Genomic DNA, 16689 nt, shown 5'->3' with positions numbered 1-16689 from the left:
TTGTTTTCCCTATTCTTCTCATGTGATAGTTTTGAGATCAGACAAGTCAAGTTCTGAAATAAATCAAAGCCACGAGTTGAAGAATAAAGAGTCTTTTACTGAGATAACAGGATAGCAAATCTGCCATCCTTAGGGATATCTAGTGTTTCCCAACCAAATAGAGTGACAGGGGTCCTCAAACTTTTTAAATAGGGGGCCAGTTCACTGTCCCTCAGACTGTTGAAGGGCAGGACTATAGTAAAAACAAGAACTTTGTCTTGTAGGCCTTTAAATAAAGAAACTTCATAGCCCTGGGTGAGGGGGATAAATGTCCTCAGCTGCCGCATCTGGCCTGCGGGAAGTAGTTTGAGGACCCCTGAAATAGACCCATGAATGGGGTCTCTTTAGGAGAAGAGGGACAGGTGAAATAGCAAGACCTAATCATGAGATCTCAGTGGTTCTTGACAATCAGGAAAGGAAAACCACTTCATTCTTGTTGTTTTGCCCTTCATGTTATAAATCCCAGTGGAAGGAGGCAAGGGCATCAGGAGCTGAGATCTAGCTCAACTTTACCCTTACAAGATAAAATTCCAGGGTGGGGGGACTTAAAAAGTATGGCTCAGCTCTATATAATGGAGAGTAAATAACTTAATAGTAGGAATGAAAGGACATCACTACAATTCTGACATTAAAATCATTTAAGGGAGTGTCAAGTAATATTACATTTGGTATTAACAATTTCTGTCCTATTAACAATTTTTTCTATCAGATAGAAGAAATAGTCCTGAGATAAATCATTATCTAACTATTGTTCTCTTACTTTTCAGAGGACTATTGTGCAGGTGGATACAATAATTGCTTTTGCAATTCAATATGTGTTGAGATATATAATTATCGTGGTTGGTGTTGTTGTTGATAATATCAAGATATTAGGAGACTCCCTGTTTTTCAGAGCTAAGACCCAGCAAACAAGCTGTGCCCTGAACTTGGCATAACAACAATCCTTTGTGTTCCCTCTCTGGGTGATCTCAGCTACAGCAAAATCCCAGAATTGTTTCATATAATTATTGTATTGCTTTGACTAGTACCAGCTGTTCTCTGAGTTCAAACTCAAAGCACCTCCATGTTCTGATCATGAAGTTTTGCTATGAATAAAACTTGTTTCATTATTGCTGTTACTCCTCATTGTCAGGGCTACCATTCACTATGTAGATATTGGTGTAAGCATTGAGATCTTCCTACACTAATACTGGTCCCCCAACTAGGGGCAGGGTTCTGGCACAAATGTCCTTGTTTGTGAGCTGTTTCCCTCACTTTCAAATTAACCTTCTGTTTGATTCCTGACTTTCTTGCTTCTAGCCTACTTTGTTCAGTTCTAATTACCCACAAGTTAGGAGACCAGTTCAGTCTGGTTGACAATAATAATAATAATAATAATAATAATCTTGTTCTCATCTTATTTGGTGCAATTTAGGAACCACCCTGGAACAAGTTATTGTTCTATGGGGGTGTTTTTTATAATTGAATTAAACTATTCTTTTTCTATAGGCTAGTCAAAAGCACCTAGAGGCAATTCTAATATCAAATAAGATGGTGGGAATGATATATATACTTTATGGTTCCCACATGGTTTTGATTTCTTTTATAAGATCTCTGTATTTTAGCTTTTCAACCAAAACAGCTTAGAAATTACAAGCATTTGTTATGGCAATATTATCTAAAATTTTCATGATTCAATGTTGTATGCAACAGTTTTGCCTGTGATAGTGGCCTGGTCCCAGTATAATTTATTTGTTGAATTTGCTCAAGGCTCTCTTGAGGTCTGTACTTGTAGTATGGAAGATTGGTTAGTCTATAAAAGATTGTAATCTTCTCATATGTAATTTTAGCTACTTCTTGCTAAGTATTTGGTAAATGCAAAGGTTTTGCAACCTACAGTGTGATATGTTGCACAGTTTTCTGTTTCCTTACACAATCTACATTGATCAATGCTTCATTTCCTTAAGAATTACCCTTCTAGAACTCTGGGAGATGACTAAGAACCATTACATAGAATTCCCGATCCCTATATTTTTGCCCATGTGCACTTTTGATTTCCTTCACAGGCTAATTGTACAATATTTCAGAGTCCGATTCTTTTTGTACAGCAAAATAACGGTTTGGTCATGTATACTTATTTTGTATTTAATTTTTACTTTAATATATTTAACATGTATTAATCATCCTGCCATCTGGGGAAGGGGTGGGGGGGAAGGAGGGAAAAAAATTGGAACAAAAGGTTTGGCAATTGTCAATGCTGTAAAATTACCCATGCATATAACTTGTAAATAAAAAGCTATTAAAATTAAAAAAAAAAAAGAATTACTCTTCTACAGTCCCCAAGGGCCATGACAGTATTACTATTTTGTTCTTCTCATTTGCTTTTATCATTACTTGTGCCAAACTGATAATATTTCAGCAACTTCATTGAAATAATATTTTTCATCAATCAGTCCCTAATTCTTTCCTACTTCTACTTGGCTTCTCATTCCCCCACCCCAAAAAGAGTTCCAATATGGCTATTTTACCAGGACACCGGAGATTTAGAATATTGGGGTTGGAGGTAAGAAGAGCACAGTTCAATCCTACATTTGGCACTCACTAGCTGTTTGACTTCTATGTCAATGCAATGCCCTGGCTCGGATCTGTGTCTATAAAGAGATTTCTGGAGCCAGGAATCCTTTATGCTGATTAGATCACAGATCCTATGCTTCTGGTGGCTGTATAGACATGATTGTAAAGTCATCAGATATCCTAGATTAAATAGTAGATGGATAGGCAGTTTCAAATGTCAACTTCTCATTATATAAAACAAAGCTATGATTGGGGTAGGCAAGCTACTGACCGCTGTGTAATAGAAGTTTAACGTTATCTTTTATAAATACATATCAGTTAATACTAGAATGCTCCATACTATGTAGATATTTGTTTTTTGATAAGTTTCATGTCTCCCATGATAGATTGTAGCCCATAAACTGGCACCTTATTCTCAAAGCCTGCATAGGACACCCCTATCTAATCTGATTCTTATACATTGTAATCTCTTAGGTTACTTAGTATTTGAGCCCAATTGAGAAGGCAGAAACAAAACAGAAGGCAGTTCCAGTAATTTAACACCCTGTTTACCACTGAGAAAGCACCATGGAGGACCTAAGGAAGTAGGAGAGAAGAAACTACACTGTTTACAGATTTTGAATTGGTATTTTAGCTGTCTCCATTGCCCTTACCTTTAGCACAAGCCATGACCATGTTCCAGCATTCAACCTGTTTTCTGCCCAGTAAATTGCTGTGTTTGTATCTGATTCCTAAATTGTACATTTTCTCATACAATATCTCACATTTGTAAGCCCTTTGAGGGGAAGGTGCTGGCAAGTCTTTAAGGACCAGCTCTGAGGAAAATACATACAGAATAAACTTTTTGTTTAGTTTGCATTACTAACATTTCTTCCATCACTTTCTTAAGTCTAGATAACAGCAAAACAAAAACATTTCCTAAATCATTTTGAAAATGTTTGTCCGCCCTGTCCTGACCTTCCCCCCCTAAGCTTCTGTCTCATTTTGAGTCTGTTCCTGCTGCCCCTGCACCTGCCCTATATAGAGAGGAAAAACCGGGACCAGATAGCTGTCCAAAGAGAACAGTCTGGGATAGAATCCAATCGTTGGAGCAAGAAGGCAATGTGCTCTATTTATTCAATGTACCCTCTTGTTAAACATTCCCTGAAGTAGGTGGCCCCCATTTTAGATGGGGTGTGTGGGATACACACACACACACACACACACACACACACACACACACATCTCACAATATATACAACTTTGTGATGAATTTCCAAATATTTGCTGACAGGGATATTTCAGTGTCTTGTTTTTATCCCCATTCCTAGTAGTTAGCTATCTGCTTACCAAAACAACTCTAAACAGCTCATTCCCAAAAGAAACAGTTTAGGGAGGAGTTATAGAAACCCTATTTGTCTAATTTAGAATTGATGACATAATGATGCATGTAGAGTGACACCATGTGGCCAGGTTGAAAAAGTGACAACATGGTCCAGATTAGGTTGACTAAGGGGCAAGGGAAAAGGAAGTTCTGGATCGGATGATGGAGGAAACCAGGTCTGGTTGGCTTTTTTTGTTTTTAACTTAGGGATAGAGGTAGATATGTTTATCTACAGATAAAAAAGAATCTCAACACGGAGTTATGTCATTCAACATTATGAGTCAAATGAGCTTTACTCTTCCCTAGTCTACTTAAATCATTAGATATAGGACTGGGAAAGATCCTAAGAATCAACTACTCCAACTTTTTCATTTTACAGATGAGGAAACAGACATGAAGATTGGTGTCCAAGATCATACATAAAATCAATATTAGATCCAGAATTTAGACCTAGGACCTTTGATTTCAAATAAATGTTTACTCCATTAGACTATGTAGCTGAGATCTTATGTCTATCTACTGTACCACATAGTTTGAATCATGATCTTCTAAGGTGCTTTCCCTATCAGAAGACTATTTTCTCATTTGTTTTCTCATACAATATTTCACATTTGTAAGCCCTTTGAGGGGAAAGTGCTGGCAAGTCTTTAAGGACCAGCTCTGAGGAAAATACATACAGAATAAACTTTTTGTTTAGTTTGCATTACTAACATTTCTTTCATCATTTTCTTAAGTCTAGATAACAGCAAAATAATAATTGAAGCCCTGATTTGAAAGTTTTCAGGGTGCAAATGATCATATTAAAAATTTAACAAGTGCCTTTTGCTAGCCAACTTGAGCTGACTTTCTCAGATCTATTATTTCATTAGTATATGAAATTCCTAAGTTGGAACTCCTTTTATCCTTGCTGAATGATATCTGCTCTGCAGCTTACAGTCATTGAGACTCAGTTAGAAATAGTGGACAGATTGTGGATTTCATAAATTTAAAAAGACTTGGGTTCAAGTCCTTCTCTGATATATACTGGTTTTATGACACTGGCTAAATCATTTAGCTCCTCAGTACTCTAGACAACTCTCTAGACTATGTAGTACTTTCTAGTTGTTTTTTAATATAGTGCAAGCAATATGAACTAAGTTTTTAAAATGAGGAAAATGGTTCAGAGATATTCTAGCAAATGAATGGCAGTTAGGGACACAAAAGAGAAAACAAGTAGGTTATGAATTGAGAATTGTGAAAGAAACTAATACATATAGCTGTCTATATCTATACATAAATCTATGTTATATATACATAGATATAATAAAGCAAGTTATGAATATGAGTATGAGGAATTTAAAAATGTTTGCTGCTTTACCTTGCAAGAAGATTTTTTACTTAATAGAGTACAAAGAAATGTTAGTGTCCTGATTTTACCTCTATTCCTAAGCAACTAGTTTTCTTGCTTGCCAAAAAAATACATCCAAAAATCCCAGAGATAGCTAGTGAATGATGTGATAGAAGTCATCACCACTTTAAGCATTAAAGGTGCCAAGTCACCCTGAGGACAGAAGATACATTAGGTTTTACTGGATCAATGGACTCCTTCAAATGCAACTAAATATAAAAAGAAGTGGAATGTTCTCTGAAAAAAAAGGAACAACCAAGCATCATTTAATCTCCTGCTTCTAGACAGTTTCACTCATGAAGCATTCCAGGGATAATAAATATCCCCATCTGTCTTGAAAGTAGATGCAAATAGTGCACTGGGGGAGGATACTTGGAGTCTAATCTTGTTTCTGTCAATAACCAGCTAAATCATCTTGACCAATTTTATTTTCTTGGGCCTCAGTTTACTCATCTGTAAAATAAAAAGCACAGACCAAATAGTCTCTTGTACTTCTAACATTCGTTTATTCTTTGACTTCAGAAACCCTAATTATCATTTAGGTTCTAAATGCAGACTAATGGTTCCTTAGAGTTCCCAAGGCAAACACAGAGTTTCCATTTATCTTCATAAGTTTTGTTATGCCCTCATTAAATTCTTAATCTTCCATCTCTACTGTGAGTAATTACTAACAAAATTGCTGTTTCTTATTCAGAATCACAGATTTCAGGATTGTAAGAGATTTTGGAAAACATTGAATCTAACCCAGACCTAAACAATAATGTTCCCCTCTACAAAATGCCCTACAAGTGGTTAAAGTCTGAATCCAAGACCAGTGAACTTTTCATTATACCAAACTGATGCATACTTGTCCTACCTACTTTACAGAGGTGTCATGAGGGTTGAATGGAAAAATGGATGTGAAAGGATTTGAAATTATAGGACCATATCAACTATGATAGACTTAACTCTATTCAGCAATACAGTGATCCAAGACAATTCCAATAGTTTTGGTATGGAAAATGCCATCTACATCCAGAGAGAGAACGATGGAGACCAAATGCAGATCGAAGCATCCTATTCTTACCTTTTTTTGTTTGCTTTTTTTTTCCTCATGGTTTTTCCCTTTTGATTTTTTTTTCACAACATGACTAATAGACAAATAGAAATAGTTCAGTTACTTTAAAGTGCCTTCTCAGCCTTCAGGTGCCTTAACATTCTTTCTTTGATGCTTGCTGCATAAGGGAAGCAGCTCTTTTGACACCTGGGTGATAGAAATTCTGACTTCCACACTGTCTTGATACCTCTACCTCCCAGTGTTTTGGTGGAAGGACTGGTGTCAGTCAATACATCCTCAATGATCAAGGGGAGAAGTGATAGCACACAGCAATGTCAACTTAAATTCATAGATAATCAATAATTTCACTTTAGCTTCCTCCTCTCTGACATATCTGTGTATCAGCTCCCTGCAAAGCCCTAAATTAACTTATTTGAGTTTTATCATCTTGCTTTTGCTTTTTTGTGGACTTGCAAATGAATAGGGAAATGACCAAAAGGTGAGGCAGCAGGAGGGAGAATAGAAGCAATTAAAAAAAAAAAAAAAAAAAAAAAAAAAAGGTTGTAGATACATTGAAGGTTAGAGCTAGAGGGGGGCCTTAGAGATCAATTCATCCACACCTCTAGTTTGCAGATGAGGAAGCCCAAAGAGGTACAATTAGATAATTGAGCCCCCAGATTAGTCTAGAGAGCTAATTATGATGAAAGATCAGAGGAAGCAATGTTGTCTGATATTCAGTTCTTATCTAACAGAAGCAAAAATTTCTGATTTTACAAAAATATTGACAAAATGCTCAGAGATGTAATATATAGATAGATATTTATCTATCTAGCTATATAAAACCTGGAACCAACATCATTCATTTGTTATATTTTGATGGTAGGAAAAAATAATACTCATTTCTGGAGAGTTTAACAAAGAACATTCTGCAAAACCATTTCATTGTATTTTGAGGGAGTTAATTTAAGTATTATTATTGTCATTTTACAGATAAGAAAACAGAGGCCCAAGGTCACACAGTAGTAAGGCATGGAGCTGAAATTTGAACCCAGTTCTGAATCTCACTACAAAATATTGTCATTTCCCTTTGCTTCAGTGAGGAAATGGAGACTGAAAGATTAAAAAAATTGCTCAGGGTCACCCAGCTTTTTTTCTTTTTTTGGTATATTGGATATATATATATATATATATATATATATATATATATATATATATCAGAGATCTTCTCTGATGAAAAAAAATAACATCAAAAAAAAACATCAAAATATCCTTCCTATCTTGAAAATAATTTTTTTTTTTTTATTTTTACCTCACAGGGAAATTAAGGGTGAAATAAGACAATTGTGAATCAAATGTAGAAAGAATATTGCAAGTCATTAGACCTTAACTTGCTTTGTATCTTTGGACAAGACTTCCCCTATTCTCCTCTTATATTTTGTTTCAGTCAAGTCTGACTTTTTGTGACCCCTTTGGAGTTTTCTTGGCAAAGATACTGAAGTGGTTTGCCATTTCCTTTTCTAGCTCATTTTACAGATATAGAAACTGAGGCAAACAGGGTTAAGTGATATAAAATAAATAGAATTTTATGTTATTTGCCTAGATAATCTTGAAGATTCCTTCTTAACATCCTACGATACTATGTTCTAAGATATTATGCTTATGAGAAGATAAGCATGGTAGCAAGGCGGCACATGACAGAGTACTGGACCTGGAGTCAGGAGTTTCATTTACCTTGTCTACCTAATTTGTTAAATTATAAAATGGGCATAATAATAGTATCTACCTTAGTACCTGTAAAGATGAAATAAGACATTTGTAAAGTGTCTAACATATAGTAGACAACGCATTGTTGACCTGAGGCAGGATCTCCAGGCTAATACCCATTTACTGAAAATACCTGCCTGAGTCTTATATAAAGAAAGAAGTTTCCCCAATTTTGATTTTCACCATGGAAGCCAAAAAAGGCAGATGATTACTAATTCTAACCCAAAAATTGGGGCAAAATTCCAATTTTTAGAATACCTAATTCAGAAACACTTCCTATCTTTGTTTTTTTTAAATGAAGATTTTTTCATTTTTTCATCTATTATTATTAAGATTGCCTTAATTCTGAGAAAGTAAGCAAGTATAATTGATCAGAGACTTAAGGAAACCTTTATGTATTGCATCCAAAGTTAGAGTGGAAAGAAGCCCTGAGTTCAAGTCCTAGACCTTAGGCAAATTATTTAACCTATCTGAGTTCAGTTATTTCATCCTTAAAATTGGTGAACCAAATTAGATGAACACTATGGTCTCTTCTGACACGAAATTTATGATCCTTTAGCCTTCATTAGGCCCTGGAAGGTTATTAACTCACCAGATAGGAATCATTCCCTAGAATTCATTCTATATCCAACTTGTTAGAAAATAATAGGGTTATGGGAAGTCAGAACAAGAAATGGATTTGGGAGCTGGTTTTAATGTTTTCACATTATATCTTCTAGGACCATCCCCCTAGGTTTTAGGAAGAACTATTTGGCCTTGGGAGGCTAAGTTTGTTTGTTTAGGCATTATTATTCCTAATACATGACCCTTTAGTCAGCCTTCATGTTAGGCTAGATTCCTAACCAGAGATAAATAAATATCCTGAGGAGAGGCCAAACCCTTCAGTTGTCTTTATGTTTTTTTTAGTCCTAATCCTGGCCATATCAATAGCCATATCTCAGCTCCTGAAAAACAGCCCTAACTCACCAGACAGAGGACTTCTATCTGGGTTCAACAAATCAGTGAGATTTCTGATTCTCAACCCTAGGGCAAAATAACTTGTTCCAAATCCAATTGGGTCAGTACATTCGATAATACAAGAGTTTGAAAATAAATTGCTGCCTCAATCAGAAAAGGGAATTTTCATCTTTTTCTTCCTCCTTCTATCACAGTCCTGCACAACACATTTCCATATGCCCATGGATTCATTCATCTCCCTTCATGTGAGTTCCTGTATTCCATCACAAATCATGTCTTCACCCATTTTTCTTTATTCCATTGAAAATAAATTGTCATCTCTTGAGTCTTCGTGGTGTTTCTGAATAAGAGGGTGGGGTGGGGAAGAGGAATGGAAAGAGCCATAAAGCGAGCTATTGTTTTTAGAGCACATCATTACTCTGCTAGATAGCCCTGGCGTGTTTGTTCTCATGGCAAGAGTCAATTGTCTTTACTTTGATCTGTGACTATAGCCAATACTCCAGCTCCCTCCAGCCATCTTGCAAGTGTTGTCAAAGAAAAATTGAATAAGTGTAGATGGTATCACCATATGGGAAAAGGAGCTTAAAATATAAGCCTCCAGTGATGTGCATCATAAAATTTCTCTTTCTACGAAACACACGCACACACATACACAAACACAGGTATGTATGCTACCAGCCCCAAAATTGATTTCTTATTCTCAATTCCCACAACCCCATTACTCACTAATACAATTTTCTGAAGCAATTACACACCCAAAGCCTCATTTGATCTTTTATATCCTGAAATGTATATCTTAAGACAATGCCCAATCCAATTCCAAACTCCATTCCCCTCTCTTAACCAACACCATTCTCTTTGTCTTTGTATCTGTCTCATATGATTCCTCCTTTTCCACTCTCTCATCTTTGGCCTCTAAACCCAACTTCCTTTCCACCCAGACCTTAAGAACCAGGTTTTAGGATAGCATTTGCACTCCCTTAAGAAAACATGCAAAGAACACCTAATTTTATTTGTAATTTACTGATAACTCATTAAACAACTAGCAGATAATCTGCACAGTGAAACCCCAAAAGTAAGTGCACTTGAAGCTCAAGTTTTATCTCTGAGACTTTCCACTGTCTTTGTCCTTTTGCTCTCTGATTGGATTCAGAGCAGTCACCATTTCCCATCAAACCTTTTTCCTACTTACTAGATAACCAAATTTTGTAGCTGGATTCTAAGATGCAAATGAAAGCCAAGAGTGTTCATTAAAGGTGGAGAGAAATCTCAGTGAAAGGTATTTAATACCAAAGAGAAACTATACATTTGGGACAAAGACAAGGATTAAGGTCAGCTAGCCAATCATGGCTTCTCTGCACATCATGATCGGTTCGGGCGGCCCCCCTTCTTGATGGGAGAAGCAGCAGCAGCAGCATCACCAGTTTCTGCTTCCCATAAGGGAACACAATGAAGTTCAATTAGTCCAGCTGTGTTAATGCCTGATTTTTTGCAGTCTAGGCACTCACAGTGTATGTCCTTCCCAAAGGTCAGATTAAAAGACCTTTCTTTCTCTGGGAACAGGGAATTTGTAGAGAGGTGTGGAGACCTGTGGACAAGAAATAATCCGGAAACTTGAAAGATGAGTCTAGACTGGAATCTATAGAAATCAGAGGTTCTTAGGTGCCCAGGCAGTCCTGGGGAAAAGATGATACTTCTATTCTGGACCTGGGATTTCTCGGTATGCATATGCACACATATGCATGCATATGCACATACACCGAGGGAAGTGAGAAAGCACCAGCTTTTTTACAGATGCAATTTACATTCTGAACAAAACCCTCCACCCATTTCCCACCGAGCCTTTGGCTCTGTAGCAGGGGTGAACAACCACCCAACCCAGAAGTACTCCAGACTGCTAGAGACAGCCTTCTTCTCCATCAACTCACTCCTTTTATCCCTCTCTCTTTTTTGAGACTGTGTGGTAGTAGGAAGGTCCTAACCCCTTATCCTGAGAATATCAACCAAAGGGACCCAAAAAACCTCCCCACTCCTAATGTCTGTAACCTCTACAAGGAGTAGAAAAGCAGCCAAGTCCAATCCTCAGAGAGATCCTGAAGCAGTACCTCTTAAATAAGCATTTCCTTTCAAATTTCTTCTTTTAATTATTTATCATTCATCTATTTATAGAAATATAAAATATATTTATATAGATTTATATAATAAAAATTTTTTTGCAGGGGAGGGAGTAGAAAAAGCAGTAGAGGAGAATGGCCAGAAGAGTGATGCTTCTCTGCCAAATTATTTACAGACATACTGGTCAACGATTTCTGTGCATTTCTTGCACTTGACAAAGCAGCACCAGTGAAACTTGCAGTGGCATCTCTCCACCTGGATACTCTTGAATTGGTCGTAGCCCCGGCCGCAGCACATCAGCTCACAGCCGTCCGTGCCCTCCGAGGTCTTGTTGCAGAGCCGGCCCTGAGTGCCCAGAGAGCCAGTGGTCTCGTTGCGAAAGCAGTAGTCCGGACTGGGGTCTACATAGACCAAGTCCTCCGGGGTGGGCTGGTTGAAGCGGCTGTTCACCAGCTCTAGTTTGCCTTTCCGAGTGATACGCATGGCAGCTGCACTGTCATACTTCTCCTTCAGTTGGTCTCCCACCTTTCGGAATTCAGCCAGCTGTAACCAGCAGGTCTTGAGGCTACAGGATCCTGAGACACCGTGGCATTTACAGGCCACGTCTGCCATCTTGTACACAGCCTGCATGTAATGGAGAAGAAAGAGTTAAGGAGGACCTGAGGCAAAGAAAAACCTTATGCTGTGAACCAGGATCACACCAATGTGGTGGTAGCTAGCCCTAGGGAGAAATTCTCCATATGTGTGAGGAAAATAATCTTCGCACATTTTTTTATTATTATTTTCCCCAAAAACCTTTGATTAGTAAAATTGAAAACAATTAACAATGTCTTTACAACCTCTGAGGTTTTTCATCTCAAAGCTAGAAGTGGAAGTGGAAGTGGGATAAAAATTAAGTTTCAAGAACAAAAATTGAGTTCAGTAATACATAGTCTCACCATGAATCACATCAAGATACCTCTCTAAAAAAAGAGTATTCAAAGGTATACCTCTTAAAGGCAGCAGGGGAACATGAGAAAGAGAAGTAGAGCAATATATTTTTAAATTTCAAGGAAGTAGTGAAACTTTCAGTCTTAATCCATATGATGAAGCCCTATGCTTTATCCACTGCATCACCTAGCTGCCCTATTAAGTATCTGCTATGTTAACCACTGGGGAGACAAACACACACAAAAATGAAATGACCTTTACTATCAAGGAGTTTCCCTAAACTTTGATGTAGAGATTTCTCCTGGAATTCTGGGGCAGGAGTATAATAAACTACAGAGAGTATGGGAAAAGTCTGACTCAGTTATCTTTGAGGTCAGAATCATAAATCTGGTCTTTGGTCCATTTGAGCCTAGAGCCGAAGCCTCTTATGGGAGGTGCATTGCTTTGATATGAAAATATATAAAAATACAAATAGAAATGAGTAGCATAATTTACATAAAGGCAAGTTGCTGAAACAAAACAATTTGGAGATTTAGATTAACATCTGGATCATCCTGACCAAACTTTTAAAGCAGATATGCACTAGAAAGTTGCTTTAAAAGGACTTTCAATGGAAAAGTCACTCGTGTTGAATGGAATAACTTTGGCAGGACCATAGATCCTAATAAACATACACCAACATATTGAAAAATAAAACACCCAGTAACCAAGTTAGAGCTTTTGTCTTGCAGATTTTACTTGACTGCCCATGTTTCTGTCCTGTTCCATGGGAAAAGCTAGGAAATAATTTAAGTAGCAGTAGCAGCTCATATTCCAATTGTCAAAATACTTCTTAATTCTATCTTGTAGAATATAATATTCTAACCTACAGATATGAAAAGAAAGTAATGATTCTAAAAGGCCAAATGGCCCAATGAGAACCACCCAGAAAGAGTTTTAGGGATGAATATCATCCTTGTTCTCTAGTCTCTGCACCTAAAAAGGGTTGGGGTATGGAAAATTGAGCAGAAACTCCTCAGGCTCCTATTCAAGGTTAAAGACAAGAGTGTTAGCCCTTGGACGTTCCAGGCACAAGGCATAAAGAAACTGATACCCCATACCAATGAAGCACTTCAAAGCTTGGGCCCATAATTACTTCTTTTGAAACAAATCCCTTGTGTCTGGGCCCACAATCCTGAAATTCCACTGGAAATGATCCTTAGTACACAGGGATGGGATCTATCTGGAGAGGCTGGAAGGGAAGGAAGTATTAAGACAGCTCTGTGTACATTATCTCTAAGTACTGAAGGGAAGGGGATGGACAGACCCAGGATAATCATCTCTAATGAGAATAAACACAAATCACTAGATCTCAAGCTTTTTGGTCTAAGCTCCCTTTTACACTCTTAAAAACTATTGAGGATTCCTCCAAAAAGCTTTTGTTTATGGGGGTTTATGTTTGTCAGTATTTACCATAGTAGAAATTAAAACATCTTAGTAGCATTATGAAAATAGTTTTGACTTAAGTCCTTAAGGGTCCCTGGGCCATACTTTGAGAATCACTGGTTTAGAGAGGTCTGGAAAAAGAGAGAGAGAAAGAGAAAGTAAAACTAGTCATTATTAAGAGTTGCAAGCTGGCTTCTCCTGGAGGACAGAAGAAAAATTGCAAAGATTGAAGTTCCTGTGATCTGCTCTTTTTGCTATCTATCAGCAAAAGTAAGAAGGGAGGGCCAATTTAAATGAATTCATTCAACTTAATAAGGATTAATTCTCTCCCACAGGGACAAGAATTGGAGATTAAAAAACTCAAAGCAATTTCTGCTCTCAAAGAGTTCACTTTAGAAGCAGAATGATATCATGGGAAATGTGCTGGATCTGCAGTCGAGGAACACAGGTTCAAATCTGTCTTCTGCCATTTTCTTCCTGTGTGATCATAGGAAAAAAAGCAATTTAATTTGTCTAGGTTTCAGTTTTCTCCATCTGTTTTCATATGTGATCTTTATGACTTCTAAGTATAACTAAGATAATTTGAAGAGAAAGAAATCAGTCAATATGTTTATGACTTCTAAATATAAAATAAGGTAATTTGAAAAGAAAGAAATCACTAAACATCTTTAGACTTCTCCTTGGGAGACAATTCTACTGAGGGGCAGAATATACCATTTCTGACTCACGACTGAATCTAAAAGAAAGCCTCTTCTCTTCTACTATTTCATGGTGGTTCTAAAATTCTCAAGGATCTCAAAGCCTAAAAAGTATTTTTGAATTCTTATGTACCAAAATAATTTTTAAGAATCTTATTAATCTTCTATCAATGAGTAAAAGGCAGTTACCTCTAAAAGCAAGTAAGATCTTAGATTACCCACCATCAAGAACTCATAAATATGATCTACTGCAAAATCAAAACTTATGTGCAACAAACTAAGAATATAAAATTCCTCCTCAAACAAACAATGCAAGGAGATAGGAGATGAATACTTCACACTTAATAAATGTTTATTGAATTGAAGGCCTTTGGCCTCCAAGAGTGATTAATGGCTGAGGCCAGTTTCCCCAAGAGAGGCTAAATAGTAGGAGGGAACAGGAATACTAAAAATGGAGTAGATAGGACCTAGGGGAGAAAGAGAGATAAAGAGCCAGGAAGAGGTTTGGAGGGGGGTCAAGGGAGAAGGAAGGTGTGCTAGAAGAGAAAGAAGACAGAAAGAAGGAAAGACCCTGCTGAGATAACAACCTGGTGTAAACAAATAAACAATTAAGGGCAATAAAATGAGGAGCCAGCAGAAGATAGGTCAAGCTTATATCTGACATAGCAGTTGTTTCTATTCCATTGCTAGGAGGACAAGAATCTCAGACTTTGAAAGCTCAAGATCTGTGATTCTAAGAGAGGAGGCACCGTCCCATTAGCTAAAAGCCAAGTCATGAGGCAGAAATAGCTTTCTAAGTCTTTAATTCCTTTCTAGGAGCCAAGTGCTCTTAGCTGAAGAATTTATCCCTTTAATTGCTCTCAGCACTCAGGCTTCCACATCTGAAGATTCTTGTGCCAAATGGGCAGTTTGAATACAGGTGAACTCCTGGGAGGATGTAAGTTAAAAAGGTTTCTTTGGTTGAGAGGTCATTTTTAGGGAGGGCTAGAATCAACTGTGATCTCATTGATTTAATTTATAATAAAGGATGATCTGAGACAAGGCCAAAGATTACAATTTCTTATATCATTATAAACTAGACCTATATCATCTGAACCAAAATAGATTCAAACTGGTGATTTGAACTGAGAAAAGGTATTGGGAAAACTGAATTTTACCCAATAGCATACTAGTAGCCCTGGTATACCTACCTAGTTTGTAGAAATACAGTTTAACTTGCCATGTCCAAGAAAATATTTGAACATTTTGAATTACACAAAAACTATTAGGAGTGGCCATTCTAGAAATGAATTCACAATAGGATTCCCTTAAATGTCAAGATTACCTTGGGGAATATAAACCATGAACTGATTATTTTAAAATCGATTTTAGGAATTCATTTCAGAAAGCTGGGTTCAACTATATTTCTATCAGTGAGCTAATGCTGAACTTTCAAATTTATTACTTTCCAGGAAACTTCACCTCATTAATTCAGCTTTAGTTTCACTACAAGGACTTAGCTAGAGACCCAAAGCCCTGTTCTTTGACACATATCTTACAGCTGAAAGAGAAAGAATCTGCCAGCAAATCCGAGAGGACAGTTTATTTCAGTCACATTTCTCCTGAGGTATACTGGGGTATATTTTTACTTAATTATTATCATCTCTGTGGAACTCTCTTACCCTGCGTCCAGCCTCATTATTTTGCAGATTCATAAGTACACGGCCTTGCTCCTCCGAGCCCTTGGCAAAATTTTTCTCTCTCTCCCGAGCATCTACAAACTCCTTGGCAAAGCGGTAGCCATATTCTACGTTGTCCCCACAGCCACCCCACAGCCAGTCCCGGGGCAAATCCTTGGGCCTGGAAGTCCTGCTACAGCCACACGTGGAAAGCTCGCCTTCTCGGCAGGCTCTGCTAATGGCGTTGACCACACCAGCTGCACTCACAGCATATGTGAAAGCCGTCTCTCGACTACCTAAAAGAAAGAAGAGAAAGGATGAGGGAGGCTGAACTCTTTCATTAAATAGTGGATCCTGCACTATTGGACATAGCTCTTCCTTTCCTCCCTTCCCATCATAAATGAAAAAAGCATAATGATTAAGAACTCTAAGGGAAGCTAAGTAGAACAAATTCTGAAACTCCAAATGAAATTCCCATTTCCGAAGAAGCTCTTATGACCTGGTTTATACAAGTACATCAAACACTAGCTTGCAATGCCGTTGTGATGAGTAGGGCTGTGTCTTGTTAATATACAAATAGTTGCATTTCAGTGTATGAAGAATTTTCAGGTGGTGACATGGTAATGAACTGAAGGAATATTAAGAAATGTTATTTATTAAATATTTTATATATTATAAATAATTATTAAACATTATTTAAATATTAAGAAATATTATTCAATGAATAAGCAGGACATGATAAGTAGGGATAATAATGGGCTAAG

The 16689-nt window shown here is 37.2% G+C and overlaps 1 protein-coding gene across 1 annotated transcript in view; it reads right to left on the bottom strand.

The window, feature by feature from the left end:
* Nucleotides 1-10368: 10368 nt before the first annotated feature.
* The window catches only part of WNT5B (Wnt family member 5B), a 137700-nt gene continuing 131379 nt past the window's right edge, over nucleotides 10369-16689 (bottom strand). Inside the window, exons 4-5 of the mRNA XM_023504645.2 lie at nucleotides 15929-16221; nucleotides 10369-11838 (exon numbers count right to left, since the gene is read on the bottom strand). Coding sequence (XP_023360413.2) covers nucleotides 11380-11838; nucleotides 15929-16221 — 752 coding nt within the window. The 3' untranslated portion in view covers nucleotides 10369-11379. The remainder of the gene's footprint in view (nucleotides 11839-15928; nucleotides 16222-16689) is intronic.

This window comes from Sarcophilus harrisii, chromosome 5 (genome assembly GCF_902635505.1).
Source record: "Sarcophilus harrisii chromosome 5, mSarHar1.11, whole genome shotgun sequence".
In the NCBI taxonomy this organism is placed as follows: domain Eukaryota; kingdom Metazoa; phylum Chordata; class Mammalia; order Dasyuromorphia; family Dasyuridae; genus Sarcophilus; species Sarcophilus harrisii.
Note: the sequence above shows the minus strand (reverse complement) of the source record. Positions and strands in the feature narration are given on the sequence as shown.